The sequence below is a fragment of the Balaenoptera physalus genome (genome assembly GCF_965194825.1).
Source record: "Balaenoptera physalus genome assembly, chromosome: 2".
NCBI lineage: Eukaryota > Metazoa > Chordata > Mammalia > Artiodactyla > Balaenopteridae > Balaenoptera > Balaenoptera physalus.
Genome location: NC_138883.1, coordinates 53,205,500 through 53,226,731, shown reverse-complemented (window position 1 = coordinate 53,226,731; position 21,232 = coordinate 53,205,500). Strand labels below are relative to the sequence as shown.

The 21,232-nt window shown below is 33.6% G+C and overlaps 1 protein-coding gene across 2 annotated transcripts in view; it reads right to left on the bottom strand.

The window, feature by feature from the left end:
• Nucleotides 1–12,757: 12,757 nt before the first annotated feature.
• Nucleotides 12,758–21,232, bottom strand: part of MDGA2 (MAM domain containing glycosylphosphatidylinositol anchor 2) — an 809,247-nt gene continuing 800,772 nt past the window's right edge. For both annotated transcript variants that reach the window (XM_082452081.1, XM_082452083.1), the window contains one exon: nt 12,758–19,243. In XM_082452081.1, the coding sequence (XP_082308207.1) occupies nt 19,155–19,243 (89 nt within the window). In that variant the 3' untranslated portion in view covers nt 12,758–19,154. The remainder of the gene's footprint in view (nt 19,244–21,232) is intronic.

Sequence of the window (21,232 nt, the reverse complement as noted above, 5' to 3'; positions counted from 1 at the left end):
TTTTCCATAGCACTGTCACTGTTTAACACATAATGCAATTTAATTATTTTATTGTTGTTATGTTCCTTGCTGTTTGTGTTGGCAGTGGTGATGTTTGTATTTCTACTTCCACTAGAATATAAGCTCTATAAGAGTAGGTGTTTTTGTTTGTTTACATTGTTGTGTTATTAGTACATGGAGCAGTGTCAAGCTCACAGAAATCACTCATTCGTGTTGTTAAGTGAATGGATGGATAGATGGGTAGATGGACAGATAAATGCATGCATCCATCAACTTAAAGATGCCCCTCGCATTAGTTGTAAATAGAAACATTTTATTACAAGTTAGTAATTGATTAAATAAAAGTTAAACAACTTTGACTATAATGTCACTATGAGAGCTGTCACTCACAAAGTTATTGAATCTGACAGCAGTTTTTACAGTTTGGGGACAGAATAGAGTTGAAGTAAAATATAGGCTGTCCTCTAAATCCCATGATTTTATTTCTAGGTTACTCTTCCTTTATAGTTACAGCTCAGTTCTGGAAGGTTTGATTGCAATAGCTAATCAGATAGGTATCGCTTTACTTAAGGATAAGGAAAGTCAGGCTTGTAATAGCTTCTTCAGAAACAGGCATATTTAACCGAAGACTCTTTCAATATAGCTTCTTTCTCAATTGACTGCACAGCATCATAGATTTCATTAAGCTCCTGGTAAGTATATTACTTTTTTAAAAAATAAATTTAAGTTGCAGTTCAGAGCTAACCTCACAAAAAGATAGTTTGCTTATGTTACATCTTCAGAATTTTTAATACATTTGTTTTATGTTTTACTAATAAATATGCAAAATATCAGGGCTAAGAGAAGAGAGGAGTCTTTGAGCAAGTGACCTTCACAGAGCCTCTCAGCATCCTTTCTTTAGATTTGTGATCTGAAGATTCCTTCCTTCCACTTGTGATCACCCCATTTTGGCTACTACAACAGCTTCACATGATAAAGCATGCTGGGTTAATGAGCTAAGTCCTCTGAGACTTTCTAAGAATGGTCTGTGGAAATAGAGTGTTACATTATTTTCAATACGATCCTTATAAGTTTTGTCATGCAAAACAAGAGTGGAATCAACATGCAGAAACACTAGGATGGGGTATATTTAAAGTATATTTACTGAAGATTGAATAGAGTTTCTGCAAGGCATGCACATAAATCTTCTACTCAAGGTTTATTACTGTCTGTTTTCCACCCAGAAGATTGAGACTAGATTACCTTAAAAATAAAAAAGCAAAAGCCCATTTAAATTGATGATATTAACTTGAGAATAGGCAGTGTTTTCCATCTTATTCACAGTGCATTCCTGGTTCTTAGCACCTTGCCTGGCATGTTACATAGATCTGTTAAAATAATGCATACTTGAAGGAATGAATCCAGAAGTGAAAAGGAAGCAGAACAGTTATAAATTCAACGACATTGAGTTATAAAGCTTACACTCTAGTTAATATAGGCAATCCACCTGCCTTCCCTTCAACACTATAGACTGAACCAAATCACAATTATAAAGAAAAGGAATCCAAAGGTTAAAAAAAAATTCTTAGACATTTGACAAACCAGATTGTACTATTAAAACTATTTTAAAAGACTGAACTGTTCCCCTTGTCAGCAAACAATTTTTAGAATAGAACTTTCCCTTCTAACGGAAGAGATTACATTTCATATAAAGCACTGGTCTTATCCTATCAAGTTTCAAAATCAATACTTTTCTAATGTAAAAGATAGAAAATAAATTCATTTAAAGAAATAGTTGTAGCAATATTAGGAAATCTTTTATAAAGAAGCATGACATTCTTCTTAGTCATTATAAATATAAACATTATAAACAATCTCCCCTACCTCATAAAACTTACCTCTATCAGTTTCAACACATAATTTACATTCTAGAAATACCTTTTGCTATTTATAGCCGGATGGAAGTAGTCATAGTACTTCTCAACAAACATTTTTGGAGGAGAAATTAGAAAAATAAATTTTCTTTCCAGCTAAATCATGCCATTGCTTTGGCAACATCAGTTCACTTGTATGCATTTAAACCTCTTAGTCACACCAGGTTCTCAGTGTGAGTGTGTCAGAAAAAAATCTTTTGTATATTTTTTAGTATCAGAACATTTCATGTTACCGCCATGGCATTTTCAGTTCTTCTTTTGAGCTTGCATTCAATGCTAAGGATGAATGAAGATGACTATTGAAGTTTAAACACCATATCTTCCTTGTATAATTTCCAATGTGACTCTAGGTCCAAATTGCAACGTGTCACAAAGAATCTGAATCTGGTTTATTCATGTGCAGGCAGCTGTGTACAAATAACACTAGAATAATTGAACTGGTTGCAATTATATGAGCGTTATTTTATGCTGATATGCTACAGATAATTTCAAACTAAAATGAACATGATTATATTTTGATGAGAATGTAAATCTTTCTCCATTTGTCTCCTTTGAGGTACTATATGATATAGGGATTAATGATTTATTATCAAGAGATGAGTACGGCCTCTGAGAGAGTCACTAAAACCCTTCTTCTAAAATCACAAAAAGGTTGGGAGAGATAATTATATGACTAGAATTTTCAGTCAGATGTTATATATGTATACATGCTGATATACACATATATACACAACCAATTGTGTGTGCATATATACATAACTGTGAATAACTGATACATTCTAATTATTGGCATTCTCTTTATATTAAAGAGTTTTTCCAATATTCTTGTCATCTTTCAGAATATCCAGCAGAATATATTCTACATATATTATAACCTTAAATAAAACAGAACTTAAACCATCACATTCCATTTATATATTAATTCACTTTACATCTGCAAACAAATAATACTGAGATTAGGAGATAGTATGTTATGGTGACAAATGTCAAAAGACCCTGATTTTAGTTCTGGCTTTGTTATCAGTCATGCTACCTTAAGTAGATTAGTTATAAAATCCCTGTGCTATGGTTTCCTTGTCTATAGACTGAGCATGCTATTATTTGTTCTATCTCACAGAACATTTGGGAACATCACATTAATGTTTTGTTAAAAAAACTGAAGACAATTAAATCCTATATACATAAATAATATTATTAAATTCTGTAATAAAACAAATGATACAGCAGGAACAATAAATTCTTTATTATATACATTCTGATGTACAAATTTCAGTCATTTCTTGAATATTTTTTCTATATATATATATATATATATACATTTTTGTTAGTTTGTTTTCCTACATATTTAGTTTAATTCAACAAATATATATTAATTGAGCACCTAGTATATGCCGATTCATGAAACTGGCATTGCAGGGAACATAAAATGAATAAAAAATAATTCCTGCTCTTAAGGAGCTTACAGTCTCTATTAAGGAAATAAGACAAGGGCCCAAAAGTTATAATATAAAGCAAAATATCTATTCCATAAAAGAGATGCCAAAAGATGTTATGAATTTCAAGAAGGGTATCAGGTAAAAAAGTAGCATTTGACATGAATGTTCAAGAATGGGCAGGACTTTCCCCTCTCCGCCCCTCCCCACTCCCAACTCCCAAGACCATAAGCTAGAAGTCACTTCAGTCAAGTGGAATAGTAAGATAAAACTCAAAGAATTTAGAAAGGGTGAATATGTTCTAGGAAAGGTATGCTTTCCGGTAAAATTTCAGTGTATAGTGATCTGGCAAGATGTATCAGAAACATTTAAGAAAATTTGTGGGTATACACTTAGGCATTTGTACCTTAGTCAGTATATAAACTGTAGACACTAAGAATTCCTGAGAAGGGGACCAATATGTTGAGACTCCACTTTCTTGTAAAGCAGTGGGACTCTATTTAGGAAGACCAATTTGACATAGTTATGATGATGAATTTGGGAACAGGGGACATAAGGGCAATGACATGAGTTAGGATGCTCTTACACTGTCTGGACAGTCATTTTTGGTGAAAAGCAGAATGGATTTAAAAAGAGTTCAAGATGACAGAAATGAGGAAGCACTGCTGATTAAATTTAGGATACAAGGGAAATGGAGGCAAAGGTGATTCTACAGGTTTTGAGCATAGTTAAACATAGTTCACTGGAAAATGGTAGCATTTGACCACCAATGGTGGTCAAATTAATGAGACAGAGAATTCAGAAGAAGAATTTGAGAATTCAGGAGAAGAATTTGTTTTTAGGGATTAAAATGCTTTTAGGGATTACTGATTTGGACTATAGAGAGTAGAATTCAGCATACATCTTGAATCTATATAAAAGATGCAGGCCTGGAGAGTGAGGTCAATTTGAACATCGTCCATTGAAGGGTTTTTCTGGTAGTGGATGGGATGGGACCAACAAAAACAAATTTAGACCATTGGAAAATATTTACAGTTAAAGATGGAAGAAGGAATATGTGGCATGCAGGCAATAGATAGTATCCAAACCAATCAGGAAAAGCCAGCAAATACTATAACATATACCAATGTTGGTAATTTTTAAAAGTTGGTAATTTCAAAGAAGTGTGATGAACATTTATCAAAAATAATTTATCAAAAAGTAACTAAAGAGAATGAATTTGGGGGTAAGTCTTTGGACTTGGCTTCTGAAAGATCAAAGTGGGGGGGGGAAATATAGTCATTCATCATTGCTTTACAAAATATTTGATATCCTATTCTGAATTTTAAAAAGGTGGTAAGCAAAATAAGCATGTTTCCTCCGGCTTCATAGAGCTCACAGTAAAGTAAGGGAATTCATAATAATCAATACACAAATATTCAATTAAACATTTGAGAAATGTTTTAAGACAAGATAGTGGGAATATATAATATAAGAAACTGATTTGGTCTAAATGATGAAGAAAGGATTCCCAGAAGAACTCTTGTATAAGCTGAGATGAAGAACAAACTGGGCAAAGGGGAAAGAGGGCTTAGAGTATCTGAAACATAGGAAAAGCAGGCAAAAGGCCCTGAGTATGGAAGCAGCATTGGTCAAACTGAAGAAAATCTGTGTCTGCAGCAACGTGAACAAGCATGAGAGTGGTAGGTTAATCATTCATTCCTTCATCTTAATTTGATGAGTGCCAGTGATAGATTGCATAATATGATAGGTACTGGGAAACACCAGTACCCAGTTTAAGGTGAGGCGAGATTGGTGAAAAGAAGCCAGATCATGCAGGTTTTCTTATGCTACCTTAAGGAATTCAGTTTTTATTTGGCAAGAAATGGGAATCCATTAAAAGGTTACAAGAAGGAGAGTGAACTTATATTTGTATTATATTTTAAGATGTATATATACCTAAGCTACAAGGTGAAGAATGAGTGAGGGTGCCAGTGTAAGATGCAGAAATCTACGATGAGAGGCTAATGCAGTATCCTAGCGAGAGTTCATAGTAACTTTGTCTAGGGCAGAGACATCAGAAATGGTGGCAAGAAGACAGATTCAAAATATATTTAGGAGGCAAAATCAAGACATGCTGATGGGTTGGATACAGGGATGAAGAATAAGGAGGCATCAAGGATGATTCCCAGGTTTCTGGCTCACATTATAATGACTGTTAGTGCTATACTAGGCATAAGGAATACTGGAGAAGTGGTGGCTATTAATACACCAAGGTAAAACAAGGTTTTGAAATTTTCATTCTATTGTGATAATGAAAACCATCAATTTAGCCACACAATCATAGTCACATTTCTGACCAATTAAAAGCATTGGTTTGACTGAGACTATCAGCGTGCATCCACAGAGTTCATCTCTCTATGCACAGCTAATTAGGATGGGGTTTTTGAATATACAGGACCAGCCTCATTAGCACATGCCCCAAACAACAGAGCTAACCAGGCCAGAAAGATAAAAAGAAATGCACTCTTTGTGACGAAGATTACTTTCATGTGCAGTGTACTATTTTCCAGAACAGATAAATACAGTTGAGAGACTAATTGAGATCAACAAATAATTAGTGTACAGAAGGGAAGCGATAAAATTAGAAAAATAGTCTTGAGGAACATGTATATTATATTCTAAAACGGGAATTTTGCATATTTCTTCTGCCATGCAAACTCTTTATTGTTATTCATAATGAATGCACGTTATTGTTTTCATTGACTTACAAACAAGATTTTCACTTTTTTTCAATTAATATTTCCCAATTTAAACTTTGAATTAAGTATGCTGCATTAAGCAGAGCATATTTGGACTCTACAATGTTACCCAATTTCCTCTGCCAGTGTGCAGCAACATTCAGTGATATTTTGCCCTTGTAATTATCCTGTTTTCACTACGCCAGCACATCCCTAAGACCTCACTAGGTGGACATGGTGTTTCTCCTCACTGTCTTATGCCTCCATGTAGAATGCCTAAAGCTATATTTTCTAGGCCACCTAAATCTAGAAAAGATCCACTTTTGAACAAGGAAAATAAACCCCAAAATCTTTCCTTACACTGAGCTATTTTCTTCCTTTCCTCTCCCTAGGATTTTTTGTTATGTTTTTTGAGACTACAAAATTAACATATGTTTAATGTCCAAAAAATTAAGAATCCAGGCATGAAATAGAAAATCAAACTTTGCTAAACAAAATCTACCAGACAGGAAGAATGTTACGAGTTTGAGGCATATGTATTTTTATAAATATATCAGACTACATGTAATGTTATGTATGTTTTTAACCCAACAATATATAGTAAACATATTTATGTGTTATGTGAAGTTCAAGCCCATTTTTAAAAAGAGATTCCTGCTTCTCTCTCCTATAAATAATTGTCTTAGTTTGGTTGTCTCAGAAGCAGTCTTCAAGACAAGGTTTCAGTGCAATATTTTTTCTGGAAGATGATTCAAGGAAATTCTAATAGGGATATGAGGAAGTGATAAAGGGAAGGAAAGACAACCAATAAAAAATTTCTCTTAATCCAAGGACCACCGTGGGTAATGAACTTGGTCCCATGGGGAACTCTGAGAGTCTGTAGAACGGGCATTTTGGAGTTATTCTCCCTCAGGGCTAGAAAGCTAGGGCATTATGCATTGGGTGAGGACTGCTGGTGCTGAGTGATGGAAGGGCTGGTTGTGGTGATGTTAATTCCTGGCACTTTTGAACTATAGTGCACGTGTAGGCATTGAAGAAATCTCTCACACAATTGGCAGTCTTCAGGCTGTACTGCTGTGTGAAAGCTGGAGTCCATATGGGAGTGCACAACCATGCTTTATTTAATCATTCCCTTACTGATGGACATTTATATTGTTTCTAGTTTTCTCACTATTATAAGTGGACACAATACCTAATACATGACTATTTGCATGGCTGTCTGATTTTCATTACACAGTTTCTATAAGTGAAATTAAGGGAGAATTTGAAAAAATAAAAGCAGTCATCTTTGGGTATGCTTTGAGATGAAGAGATACAACTTTCTTCTCTTTATATGGTTATATTATCATATCATATAACTTTAAATGTAACATTCAAAATTTTGATTTAATATCTAAAATACCTACATTTGTTAACCTCATTTATTGCTCTGTTTAAACATCTTCCATCATTGCTATGAGAAAATATTATATTTTTAAACTAAAATAAATGTACCTAACATTAAAACAGGACTTAAAATTTGTCCAGTTTTCCATTTTAGGATAAAGACACCATTGTTTTTAAAAGAACAACAGAGAGAAAATATTTAGTATCTAGGGCTAGGCAAAGAGTTCTTAGATGACACCACAAGCATAATCCAAAAAAGGGAAAAATAAGTTAGACCTCATTAAAACTAAAAACTTTTGCTCTGCAAAATACCATGTGAAGAGGATGACAAGACAAGGTATAAATTAGGAGGAACTACTTTAAAACCACATATCCCACAAATGACTTACATGTAGAATATAAAAAGAGGTCTCAAAACCCAACAATTAAAAAAAAATGTAATTAGAAAAAAGGCAAAGGACATAGCTAAACATTTCACAGAAGAGGATATTCAGATGGCAAATGAAAAGGTATTCAACTTCATTAGCTGTTAAGAAAATGCAAAACCTCAATGTGATATCATGACACCCCAATCAGAATACTGAAGTAAAAAAAGTGGTGACAACACCAAATTTGGTGAGAATGCATAGAAATCGGATTACTTATACATTGCCAGTGGGAATGGAAAATGGTGCACCCACTCTGGAAAACAATTATAAAACTAAACATACAATTACCATACCAGCCAGCAGTTGCACTCCTGAACATTTTTCTTGGGAATGGAAACTTATGTTCACAAAACAATGTGTACATGAATGTTCATAGCAGCTTTATTTGTAATAACCGAACACTGGAAACAACTCAGATGCCCTTCAATGGGTGAATGGTTACACAAACTGGTACATTCATACTATGCAATACTACTCTACAATATAAAGGCACAAGCTAATGATACATGCCACAACATGGATAATTCTCCAGGGAATTATGCTGAATGCAAAAAGCCAATCCTCCAAATTTATAGAGTGTTTGATAGCATTTATATAACATTCTTGAAAGGACAAAATCGTAGAAATGAAGAACCGATTAGTTGTTGCCAGGATTATAGGATGGGTTGGAGGAGGGGAGGCAGAAGGGAAGTGGATATGGTTATAAAAAGGCAACACTACAGGGGTTCCTGTGGTGACTGAACTGTGTACCTTGTATGTGGTGGTGAATACATGAACCTACAGATGTGATAAAAATACACAGAACTAGGGACTTCCCTGGTGGTGCAGTGGTTAAGAATCTGCCTGCCAATGCAGGGGACACAGGTTAGAGCCCTGGTCCAGGAAGATCCCACATGCCGCGGAGCAACTAAGCCCGTGTGCCACAACTACTGAGCCTGCGCTCTAGAGCCCATGAGCCACAACTACTGAGCCCGTGTGCCACAACTACTGCAGCCTGCGTGCCTAGAGCCTGTGCTCCACAACAAAGAGAAGCCACCGCAATGAGAAGCCCGCACACCTCAACGAAGAGTAGCCCTCGCTCACCGCAACTAGAGAAAGCCTGCGCACAGCAATGAAGACCCAATGCAGCCAAAACATAAATAAATAAGTAAATAAACTAATTTTAAAGAATACACAGAACTAAATACACACACACACACACACACACACACATACACATACATGATGTTATCACTGGGGAAACAGTATCTCTCTATATGATCTCTTACAACTACAATGAATCTATAATTATCTCAAAATAAAAGTTTATTTTAAAAAAATGAGCAGCATTTCTGTCTAGAACATCAACATATATGCAAATATCAATGGTAACTTTTGAAGAATGTCAAACTTGTGCTTATTTACTAACAATTGTCTACTTTTTCTAACAATTTTTTATATCCTAAAATAAGCATGATTATTCAAAAAACCATTTACATTATAAAGTAATGCCATAGGGCCTACTTCATTTGGAGGGCTAGTATACTTCATGCCAGATAAATAAGAACATTCAAATACTATAGAAAAATTTTCCTTGTCCATCTTCAAGATGTCCATCTTCAAGAAAACAAGGAAAAGGAAATAAGGATTAGCCATGAAAAGAAGTTTTAAAGAATTTATTTTGAAAGATCTTACTTTATTAAGCCAATATCTAACAAAACAAAACAAAACAAAACACTTTTCTCTTTACCAAATACTTGAGATGTGTTGCCTCATTTACTCATCATGGCGTTGAGGCGAGTACTATAATTACTACCCCATTTTTGCAGATGAGCAAGATATTATGTGGTGCTTGCTATAGACTAGCAATGTTCGACATGTTTTACATATATTAGCTCATTAATTCGATAACCCCACTTTATAGATAAGGGAACTGAGGGAGATTACATAATGAAGAACCTGGCAGTCTGACTCCAGACCGCTCTATGGTGTCTCCGAGAGCACTAAGGCTCAAGGCTTTAAAAACATCTGCTCAAGGTCACACAGCTACTAGTGGTAAAAATCAGGATTTGAACTTATAGTCTTTCCACTACACCAATCTTTATCAAATTGTGGCTCCTTTTATCACAAATGTCAGAATTATTTAAGTGGCTTGTTAAAAAACCCCTGTCTTCTCCCTCTAGCTCTACTGAATCAAAACGTCTGGTGCCAAGACTCTGGAATCTGTATTTTCAACAACCATTCTAGAAGCTTTTGATTCACATTAAAGACAGAGTCCAACTGCATTATAATACACAAAGCAGGTTTCTGTACGTTTCAAATGAAATATCTAGTACATTAAAAATGATTTCATATTTCATTAATCTAAAGATTCAATTTTTTCACAATTTTACATCTCTGAAATAGGACTGCCTGTTATAACTTATGGTGTCTTACAATCACAGTAAAAATGTGGTCTTTTTCTTCTTAGTGGTACACAAAATAATGTTGTTTTAGATTTCATATAGTATGGAGGCTCCCTGGATAAGAAAAAACAAAAGACATTGCTTATTAAACACTGTTCTTTTCAGTCCTGGGTCACTGTGAACAGGTGCCCACCTACATGCTGTGAGAGGCAGGGTGATGGAAAGAGGACAGGACGACATCCATCATACCTCAATTCACACCCACCACGGGGAAGCCACCAATCATTTTGGGTTAGAACAGATGAAACAATGTGTGTGAAAGCACTTGGAAAATGATAAATCATTATATTAATGACATGTATGTATGAATGTGTGCATATGCATGGGCTCGAAGTAAGATTATTAGAGAGAGTGAAAATAATTTGAAAATGCTCATTTCCAAACTGGGCATATGTGGAAGGTAACAGATGTCATGATTCTCAACTTTCTCTTCTTCCTTCTCTAAGAATAGCATGAATATCAGTAAAAAGTGCTCATTAATTCTTACTATGTTCTAGGAAATTAAGTGTCTTATGTAGTTTATGTCATTTGAGCCTCCCTGCAATCCTATGAAATACTATATTATTACCGATGATATTATCCCTATTTCACAGGGGAGGAAACTGAGTTGTTATGGACATTGAATAAGTTAACTAAAATTGTATAATGAAAAAGTGGTGGAGAGAGAGTATGAACAGAGGCAGTTTGAAACAGGAACTCGCCTGCTGAAGTACATCTCAAAGGAAAATTTACAGAGAAGTAACCTACGTACTCTGAGTCCACATAACCAGGAAGGAGAAAGTGGACAGAGAAGCCATGTTGTAACCATAGTCACTGCAAAGGAAAGAAGAGAAAGCAGGAGCATGTGGTGAATATTTGTATATATATTTATTGTAGTTCCTTTTCAAACTTACTTGATCTAAACATTTTATTTTCATTTTTTAGATTATATCCCTCTACAGAATGCATCTAGTTATGTAATTTTCCTTTTCTCTCCTTTCTACTAGTGTGAACAATCTAGTTTGATCAGTTTCATTTTTAAATGCATCATCCACATCTATTCACATTGTCCCCTCTCTGTGACTTCATTGTTTATGTTTCTGTCCTAGAAGCTCTCTCACTCTGTTCTTTGAGCTTTTGCCTGGGTCTGACAGCCTGACATTCCTCTCATTCTATCTCTATTTTATATACTGGATATGTAATCTGGACCTGTCCTCAGGAAAACTGTGAAATGAATGTAGTTTTTGAAATCCTGTACCTCTCCTTTCAGCATGCATCTCCTTCCTGTTCCTTAGCCCATTCCAGTAGGTCCAGGGTTTTCTGTCAATTTTGCTAGATATTTGAAGACTGTGAGCTGATAAAATGTTACCCCCAAATATTAGGGACTAATATGTTTTCCTGATGGGAATATTTATAGTTTGAAAGAAGACTAAATGGAGAAAGCAACACCAGGCAGGAAGGAAGGGACTGCTGAGTGAGGAATCTCACGCCTGGTGTGGGATGTTGATTCAGAATGGATACCCTTCCAGTGCCCTCAGATACTCCTGCACTGCAAAGGCCTTTTGAGTACACATAAAATCCCACTTTTGTACATGATATTGCCAAAAACTAAATGAAAAAGAAAAGATGCATGTTTATTTCATTAAAAAATTATAACAGTGTGTACTACTTATTTTTGTAAATTAATTAACTATTAATTATTGTCTATTTGCCACATACTAGCACTGTACCATCTTTTATTTTGGGCTCATTAGCCTGCTGAATTGTGTCAATTTTGGAAATTGAGACACATAATTCAAAGCCGAAACAAAATAAAATAATAAAATTATAGTCATTTCTGTTCAACACTGTTACCAATTATGAAAATTAATTTCTTTCTCATTATTTTGTCCCATGTGTACGAATCTAGTTTTTGCACCTAAAATATTACCAAGAACTAAATAAATATCTTCTTATTTTTATAAGTGTGTTTTATAATTCAAATTATTATACAACCCTTTAAAATATTTGCATATTAAAATATACTTCGTATCATGTTCAGTGGATGACTGGATCCCAACATATATATACTGCAACAAACTCTACAAAGGAGCTAAGACTTTGAATTTAGTTCACGTGATCTCCCTAATGTAAAATTAAGCATAATATTCTATAATTAATACATTTTGGTTAAAAGAAGAGATTCTATGTCATATTATTCTCATGTGTAAGGATGGCATCTAACACAAAACATGCAGGATTAGTCTCCTTTTCCTTAGTTTAACCATATAATGATTTTGTTTGCAGAAACATTAACAACGTTTGCCCTTTTATTAAGAAATACAATCATTTTCTGTTAAACTAAGAAGTGCCAGAAAATTGTGTTGGAAATGCTTAAACTGACCTTTCATTTTCCTCGACTCCTCATTTTTCTCAGCACATAGGAGATGTCTTCTGTCCGTGAAATGTCATTGATTTTATAACTGAAAGGTGATATTGCTGCTTATTTCCTACATTCATTGAATAAGTTCCATTCTAAATGTAGGTCTAAATCATGGATTAATCCAGTAATCATTAATTCAATAATCTCTATAGAACCTAGGTAAGTTGGAAGCTCTTAAATTTGTAAAAAGACATAGTCCTTGCCATGGAGGAGGTTACAACTTCAGCTGGGAAGCAGATATGCAGACTACTAAAGAATAATTTAATGGAATATAAGTACTGTAGGAATCAAATATGGACAAAGTCCCTAATTTGACTATTAAGCAAAACAGCTTATGAAGAATAAACAGTACTTTAATATGCACTTAGGGAGCAGTTAGAGAGTTGATTTCTAAAGATGGTTAATAGGTCTGTTAATGTTAATTGTATCTGTATTTCCAAAATTTCATGGATATATTTAGAGATATAATAACAAAGATGAAGAAAAAACTAAGCTAAATAGGCAGTAGGGAAACAATAATAAGCAAGTTTTAGGATTCCATTTATACTTTGGTTCACTCAAATCGTTGTCAAGCAGTATTATTTATTTCCCTCGGAAGGCCCACATTTAGGCTACAGTGCCCCTGTGAAATATGTGATTAAAACTTTCATCCTGGAAAACAGCAGTACTGTTAATCTGCAGTCAGTTATTCACATACCATACAGAAGCCCACAGTTACTAAATTGAACCATCATTCTTAAATCACAGTTCATTCAGGAAGATTTTAGTGCCCACCTGTTTAACACAATCTTATAAATCATCCCTCACAAAGGATGTAAAAATCAACACATATCTTTAACGGGCTAATTGTGCTCCACTGCAGTGTTAAGTCTATAAAAGCTTTTTAATAGTGAGAGAAATGATGGCATTTTCATCTTAATTTGCAAATATAATTGCTATTCTAAATATTTTTTTGTTTCTAACTTCAGTGCTTATTGACAGCAGAAATTTCCCCAAAACACTAACAGAGTATTTAACATAATGTCATTTATTGAAAGAAAATCCAAGGGAAAATAACATACAGCTATCTGCAGAAGGAAAATATCAAAAGGAAAAGTAAGTTAAATCTAAACTTGGAGATCTAAAATGTAACTAATATTCGATATGAATTTAACACAATGTATATTTGATTAAACGTATACATTTAAATATACTGATGTCTCAAGAAATAAAAATGATATCCTGGAAATCCAGGACAACAATTAAAAGCCATACGAAAACAAACTGAAACTAATATGCTAATCCCTATTTCATAAAATTTCCCATCATTTTATTGAAAAATAAGAATACATTTTAGCTCAACTTATGGAAAATTAGTACAATTGAAATTAAATTCAATCAGTTGTAAATATTCCTTTAAGAAAACTATTTCAGTTTCTACCCAGAGTTTAACCCCTGCCCTATTCAAATTTTGAATTCCAATTCCTTAATTCCAATATACTCAATGTAGGTTCACGGTAATGAAATCACCAACATAATTTATTAAGCTTTATATTAATAGTGTCAATAAAGTAGTCCATATACAAATATATGGAATATTTATCTCTCCCTAACTTTCACTTCTGTTTCCAAACAGACATAAACATATGATAGATGGATTCTGAACTGGCATATTTCACATTAAAATTTCAAGTTTTTAAGTCTTACTTTTCTATGTAATAACATATATATTTACTTATAAATATTATGGATACTCAGCAGAGAACTTTTTATACCGGATTTGAAAAAAAGTTCTGATCATTCTGTGGTAGCTTTTCTAAGTAGAAGTAGAAAATGCCAGAGACATTGCTTTTTAAAAATAAGCACTAAGAAAACTAAGTAAGCTAGTTAACCACAAAGGGAACGTTGTCGGAAAGGAAATAGCTTGGGATTGAACCCTATGATTTTATTGTTTTCACAGAAAATGCAATAACTCCTCATTGACATCAACTACCCAGTTGCAAGAAGAGTATACCTTCTGCTTTGTTGAGATGCAGACGAAGCAATTAGTAAGAAGTAGTCATCACTCAAGAGGAAAATGAATTTGGAATAAAATTTTTCCAGTTTAAATGTCTGTTGAGAGGCTCTTATCTTTGAAAGGCACATTTAAAAAAAAGTTTTTTGATAAAGAACATGCATTCAATAGAATCCTTTGAAGGCATTCTATCAAACTCAGGTTATGTAGTCTATCAGTATCTTTCAAATCACTAATCAAAACAAACAAAAATAGATCATGACAAACACCACAGCCAGTTTCATACAGTCTTAAGTATAGAACTAAATTAACTGTTCTTCAAATTACACATTTTGACAGATAGGTTTATTATAAAGTCTTTAAAATAAAAATGCATGTTTGGTGAAAAGTTAGTATAGCTGTCATTCATATTTTGTCATATTTTAAACTATAAAAGTAAAGAATGGCATTATTTTTTACCATTTGTAACATGATGTAACTGACCAGATGGTTTTAATTCTCGTTATTGTAATTATCACAATTCATTGCTATGCCAAAGTTGATGCTGTGATGTAGGTGAAATGAAGTACCATTAGTTTAGCCTATTACATGACATTGTGATGCACCAGGCATTTTTCAAATCTCTTAAAGAAAATTTAATGGCAGTCCAAACTTCTAACCAACCTACTAAGTGCTATGCAGCACATAAAACCAGAAAACATTTTAATCCAGGGATACATGGCATATTGTAATTCATAATAGAACTAAAAAATAGGTAGCAGGAAAAAAAGAAAAAGAAAGAAAGCAGGGCTAGGTATGTATAAAATGCATGTAAGAGAAGACTCAGATTTTTAAAAAGCACAAAATAAAAGTTATGTTATTTTTAAATAATATGTATTCAATGAGTATTTAATATAGTCCTACAAATACAAAGGGGCTATTATTACTACTGAAAAGTAATAACATTGGGCATGATTTGACACTTCTGGAAACATTGGTGAATTTCAGTACCTAAGATGCCATGTTTTTAGGATGCACTATTGTTTTATATATCACTACACAGAAATGCTGCTAATTATAATTAAAATAGCCTGATTGCAGAGATGTTAAAATGTGGAGAAACAATCATCTCTGAACTGATGAAAAAAAGTAATGCTTCTAATTAATTGGGATCAACTACTGGCAGTAGGAGATTACATGATATAATCTTTCTCCCAGGAAATTAAAAGCTCCATTGCCTAATGCCTTCCTACGAAAGAAAAACAACAACAACAACAACAAAATATTGCCATCAATTACACTTAAAATGTGTCATCAAAAAGGAAAAGGGGGAATACACTGGAGATTTCAACTCATATACAAAAAAGTATTAGGAAAAGGAAGGCAGTTGGTAAACATGTAAGTACTTTAAAGTTGTCATTATTATAACTAATATTAAAGAAGGGAATACTTAATTTACATTTCACATATGCTGACCTTTAAAAAATTTTTGCATTTTTATCCATTGCCTTTCAATTACAGCAACTAAACATTTGCTCTGGAGTGAAAAACATTGATTCTAAGTTTGTTCATTTATATAAGTGATCCAGAACCCATTTAAGTTATATATTTTAACTTATTACCACATCATTAAAGTTGATTGCTTTGCAGTTCTTCTGATTACCCCTTTGTTCTTGGCACTCATCTGCAATTTCTCAAACATTTAATCAAAATTACTTTTTGAAGTACCAGCCGGTTCTCATGAACTTCTGAAGCCTTGTGTATTCTTACTGTGTGAAAGGTTATGGAAAGACTTTCGTATTTTATGAATGTTTAGTAGGAGAACTGAATCTTTTGCTTACAGCAGTTTCTTTGTGCAGGGTTACTTAGGAGAAAAGACTTGATTATTTTCCTGGAAAGGACACATGTATATCCAAATATTCTGAATGCAGATTTTTTTTTTTGTTTTTTGCAAAAGCCTCACTCAAAGATCAGGGAAAGAAGGCGGCAATGAGTTAAGCCTCTCTTTTGATCTAGAACATTTTCATTGATATTATCAGAAATGAGTACGCAGAAAATCAATTTCAAAATATGATCCGCTAATATGGGATAGTGGAGAGAATTGGTTAGTTGCCACATAAAATGGAAGTCAAGGTGAAGGGAGATTTAGTAAATATTAAGCTAAGTGCCTTGAATATTTTTACTTTAATCTCTTTGGTTTGATAAAATAGATGGGTGACTATAATTTTGAAATTCTTTCAATATGTCTGATTTGTTCAAATATGTTATAAAATTCATTTATTTATTCTGCTTAATTTAAAGAACATGGCTTAGCTCAATTCTACCATTACCTGGATATTCAGACTGGTTCCCTCTTTAACTATGAAAATACACATTAAATTCCAAGTTCATATTTGTTTCATATTTTACTTTCGAAAGTTTGACTTTTTTTTACAACTATTACAAATAAGGGAGAGTGCATCAGATATTTCCTATCAAAATTTCTTCCTGCAGACATTAAAGTACATGAAGCACTGAAGATTTATCCCATGGAGACGTAACAAGTAAATTGTATAACTAGTCTCATTTTGGTGATAAGTGAACATCGTTCAACAAACACACATACTGCTTTTCATACCTTACCTGGAAAGAGGCTTTATTGAACATAGCTGTAAAATTATCTTTTAAGTTGGATTACTGAATTTGCACAAACATTTCTACAGAATTTTTTTTAAAAAAAATCAAGCTTTGTCATTTTTCCACTACATCTTGTTGTGCTTTTTATATTAATATTTGCAAATGTTATAATTTAATACTTATATCCCAATTACTTGCATAATCAGTTTTTTTTTAATCCTGGGGTGTTGAAAGAACATATAATAATAATAATATTCTTCTTTAGACAAAAGTCTTTTTAAATGAAGTTAAAAGCTGAGATAATTTAAGGAAAAAGATCTTCAAATTTTCATAACCAACAGGTTTAAGTGAAATTTACAATGCATTGGAAAACTGGCTGGTTAAAGGTATGATTTGTCCTCAGGTAGCTCAAAATCATTTTTACAGGTTTTTGTTTTTTTGTAAAAGTGTTTTTTAATCTTGGTAAAATAATAAAATAATATTTCACAATTTTCACAGAGTCTGACTAAAGGGCAGAGGCATATTACCCTCAGTGTCTAGAATAAAGCCAGATTTTTTCAGGCCCAGTTCCACTGTAGAGTTTGTATGTACTGCAATCACAAACATTTTCTTGTTCCCTCTAAAGCTAGGGCCAATTTCATTTCAAATGGAGGTTAGAGTAAAAAATCACTCCTGTTTCACCACCTTCTGCGCTAAGTATTATCTTAACAATCTTTTGCTCTGGTTGACCCATTTAATAACCTGGAAGAAAAAAGTGTTGCTCCCATGTCTGGTCTCAATGGAAGTTATTTTCTAATGGACAATAAGCCGAAAGGCCATGGCTGTCTAGGAGGTCAAACAACAAATATCTTGTCTGCATGGGCTTACGCAGCAGCTTCGGTCCTTTCTTCTTCAGAAGCGGCTTTGTTGTCTTGCCTGTAATTTGCACATTTAGGCTCTGTAGTTTGTTTATAAAACAGTTTTACACAAACCACTCTTAGCAGTGCAAACTTCTGAGTTGAAAATTATTCAGGCTTGTTTCATTGAAGGCACTTGGTTTCCATGGCAATTTATAAAAGATGATGGTTTGGTTTCTTCGTTGGAACAGATGACTTAGTTTGGGTGTTCAAGTGGCCGCAAGCAAACTCCGATAAGCCTGTGTAATATGTAAGCCCAGGTTTACCATCCTGGATAGTAGTGCATGCAAAAAGAGACAGCATACAGTTATCTAGCTTAGCCATGGGAGGAAAACAAATAATAATAATAAAGGTGGGATGGGGATAAGGTGGGGAGGAAGAAGAATGTTGTAAATAATTCTGAGTTCGGGTTATTTTCAAGGAATGGTAACAACCAAAGGTAAAAGGGCCTACATTTATTTAATTCTCTATGCAAAACCTTCTCAAAAGGAAAATAAATGCCAGCTCTTCACGTACCCTGTTTACAGTGAGGTTTTTGTTGGCAGGCCATTAGGTTTCCATGGTAACAAGCAAACTATTCATTTGAAACAAAACCAGCCATGACTTTGTGCTTTGACAAGGATTTCTATAGCTCTTTTTTTTTTTTTTTTTTCCGAGTTCAACCAGATGACCAGATGACGCTGTAATCTTTTTAGCCACGAAAGCACCTGAAGGTCTCTTCTCTACTCAGGTCAAGATTTTCTTTTATTTGTAGTGCGGAATAAGTTATATTTCCATGATGTCTTTTTATCCCCAGTGCTTAAAAAATTTGTTTTTATTATTTTATTTTGAGTCAGTAGTCAGTGGAGGAATCTTTGGTAGTTTGTTTTTTCAATGTCCATTTACAAAGACTCTTTCTTCATGCCAGTGCCTGGTGAATCTTTTATAGCCTCTGCCAGGGTAAGGTCACCTTCGAGGACTTAAGATAGAGATGAGGACGATAACTGGAAAAAGCCATATATGTACTAAAATTCCAACAGCACCATCAACGGAATCTAAAGACAAGGGAAGTAAATCCCAAGAAATCATTAAAAAGGAGAGTAAGTATTCCATATAGCTACCAATACAACTTCGGTGAACAAATAAAACAATTTTAGTATATGGAAGATATTTTTGGAAAACACTTGTTTTTTGGTTTGTTTTATTTATCAGCTTCACTTCCAAGACAAGTGAAAAGGAAAATAACTTGAATACATGGTGAGGCATTTGATAAAATTAAAATATTTTCAGATTTTAAATTGATATGCTATGCGACGAAAACCTGTTCAGAAGATATTTATGTGAGTTTGTGGCTAAGCTCAACCTCAGAGTTCTGCTAGCCACATGAAGGCATGCACACATAGAAAATTCTCAAAAATCTAAAAGGGCAGCTTCATTTTGTTTTGTTTTTTAAGCTTTTAGAAATGTTTAAGCTTAAAGACCACTGAAAGAAAAACTACTCTTTATGAAAACCAGGTAGGGATTGTTATGGGTAGAGAAATTAACTACTGCAAACAGTGGATTATACATATCAGGATCAGTCTATTATCTATAAATTGGGTAAATAATTTTCTCCTTAGTGTAATTTTTAAAAGTGCTATGAAGTCCATTCTAACTAAAAGAGCTCTTTCACCAATCTGCTTTGAGATTCCTACTGTAGCTGGTATTTCAAGTAAAATTCATGTACAGATGATACCTCTTAGAATGTATAGCTTACCTAGGAGGACTAACATAGGCAAACCCAACAATTCATTAACCTGCCTTAAGTTACACAATGGCTCCCACCTAGGAGCGAGCTGGGTTTTGAAAATAAGAGACAAACAATCTCAGCTTTTGATAGTGTGGCCATAGTACTACATTTACTACCGGAGAGGGGTTGGAAGCCTGAGCAGTTTAGGAAGAGTCCTTTGGCCTCCAAGCTGGTTTGTACTTAGAATTTAACATTAATTTAAGATTCCACAAATGCTATTCATCAAAATGAACTTAATAAGTTATAGTTAAAGAGATACAAGTGTAGCAGAGTACTTTCTCATACCAAAGAAAATGTTTTTGTTCAATTAGAATTGTTTCCTCTGATTTACAGAGGCTAAATAAAAATACCTCCAATAAGCATAGATATATCTTACTTGAAATAGTCACACTTTTTCCTGGATTTAGTAGTTTAAGAGAAGAAAACTGATTATGAAAGTGTTCTATTGTATAACAATAAAGTGCCTATGCGTTTTCATAGTCATTTCACTGTGGCTACATTTCTGCTTTCTCCTTTTTGGGGAGTAAATTATGTTCTCTTGCTTTCCTCATTTGGAAAGTTTAATTCTATTTATACTAATTTTCAGTGATTTAATTATCAAAATGTAAGATTTCTGTATCAGATGGTAGCTATCTTCAGTTAATATAGTATATGTTACTATCACTGATTCATGTTGTGAAATTCAAAAGAAATCCCTTTTTCCTCTGAGAAGAATGCTTGCTTTTCTGTGCATTTGACAAACCTACTTCATTTGGATATAGCTACTGGTTTTCTAAAGAAAAATTAGCCAGACACAGGGAGAAACTTTTACTAAAATTGCCACTTGAAATGCTAAGTGTAATGACAAGAAGGTGAAAACTATGGGCAAAATGGCTCATTGTTATGTACAGTCTTAGTTTTTGTCTCCTAACAATGTTTAAAAATGGAGTCAATTCAGTTCGTATGAGCAATCACTGGGTAGTTGTACAAATTTGACTTTCAACATCCAGACTGATATAATTTCTCACTAAAAATACTCAATTAACAAAGACTCTGATTTGCTCTAGACTTATACAAAGTGGATTTTCATGCTCTTTTTGTAAGTACTAAATAATTGAGTTATTTGTATATATTTAGTTTGATTGATACCTCTTTAAATGACCACAAAATTAAAGATTCTAGGTGGGTCTATGAAAATCCTTCAACTAGAGGAATTTTTCATAAGTATAATTTTAGATTTCTCACCTTCACATGAATAATACAATGAGGATTTTAA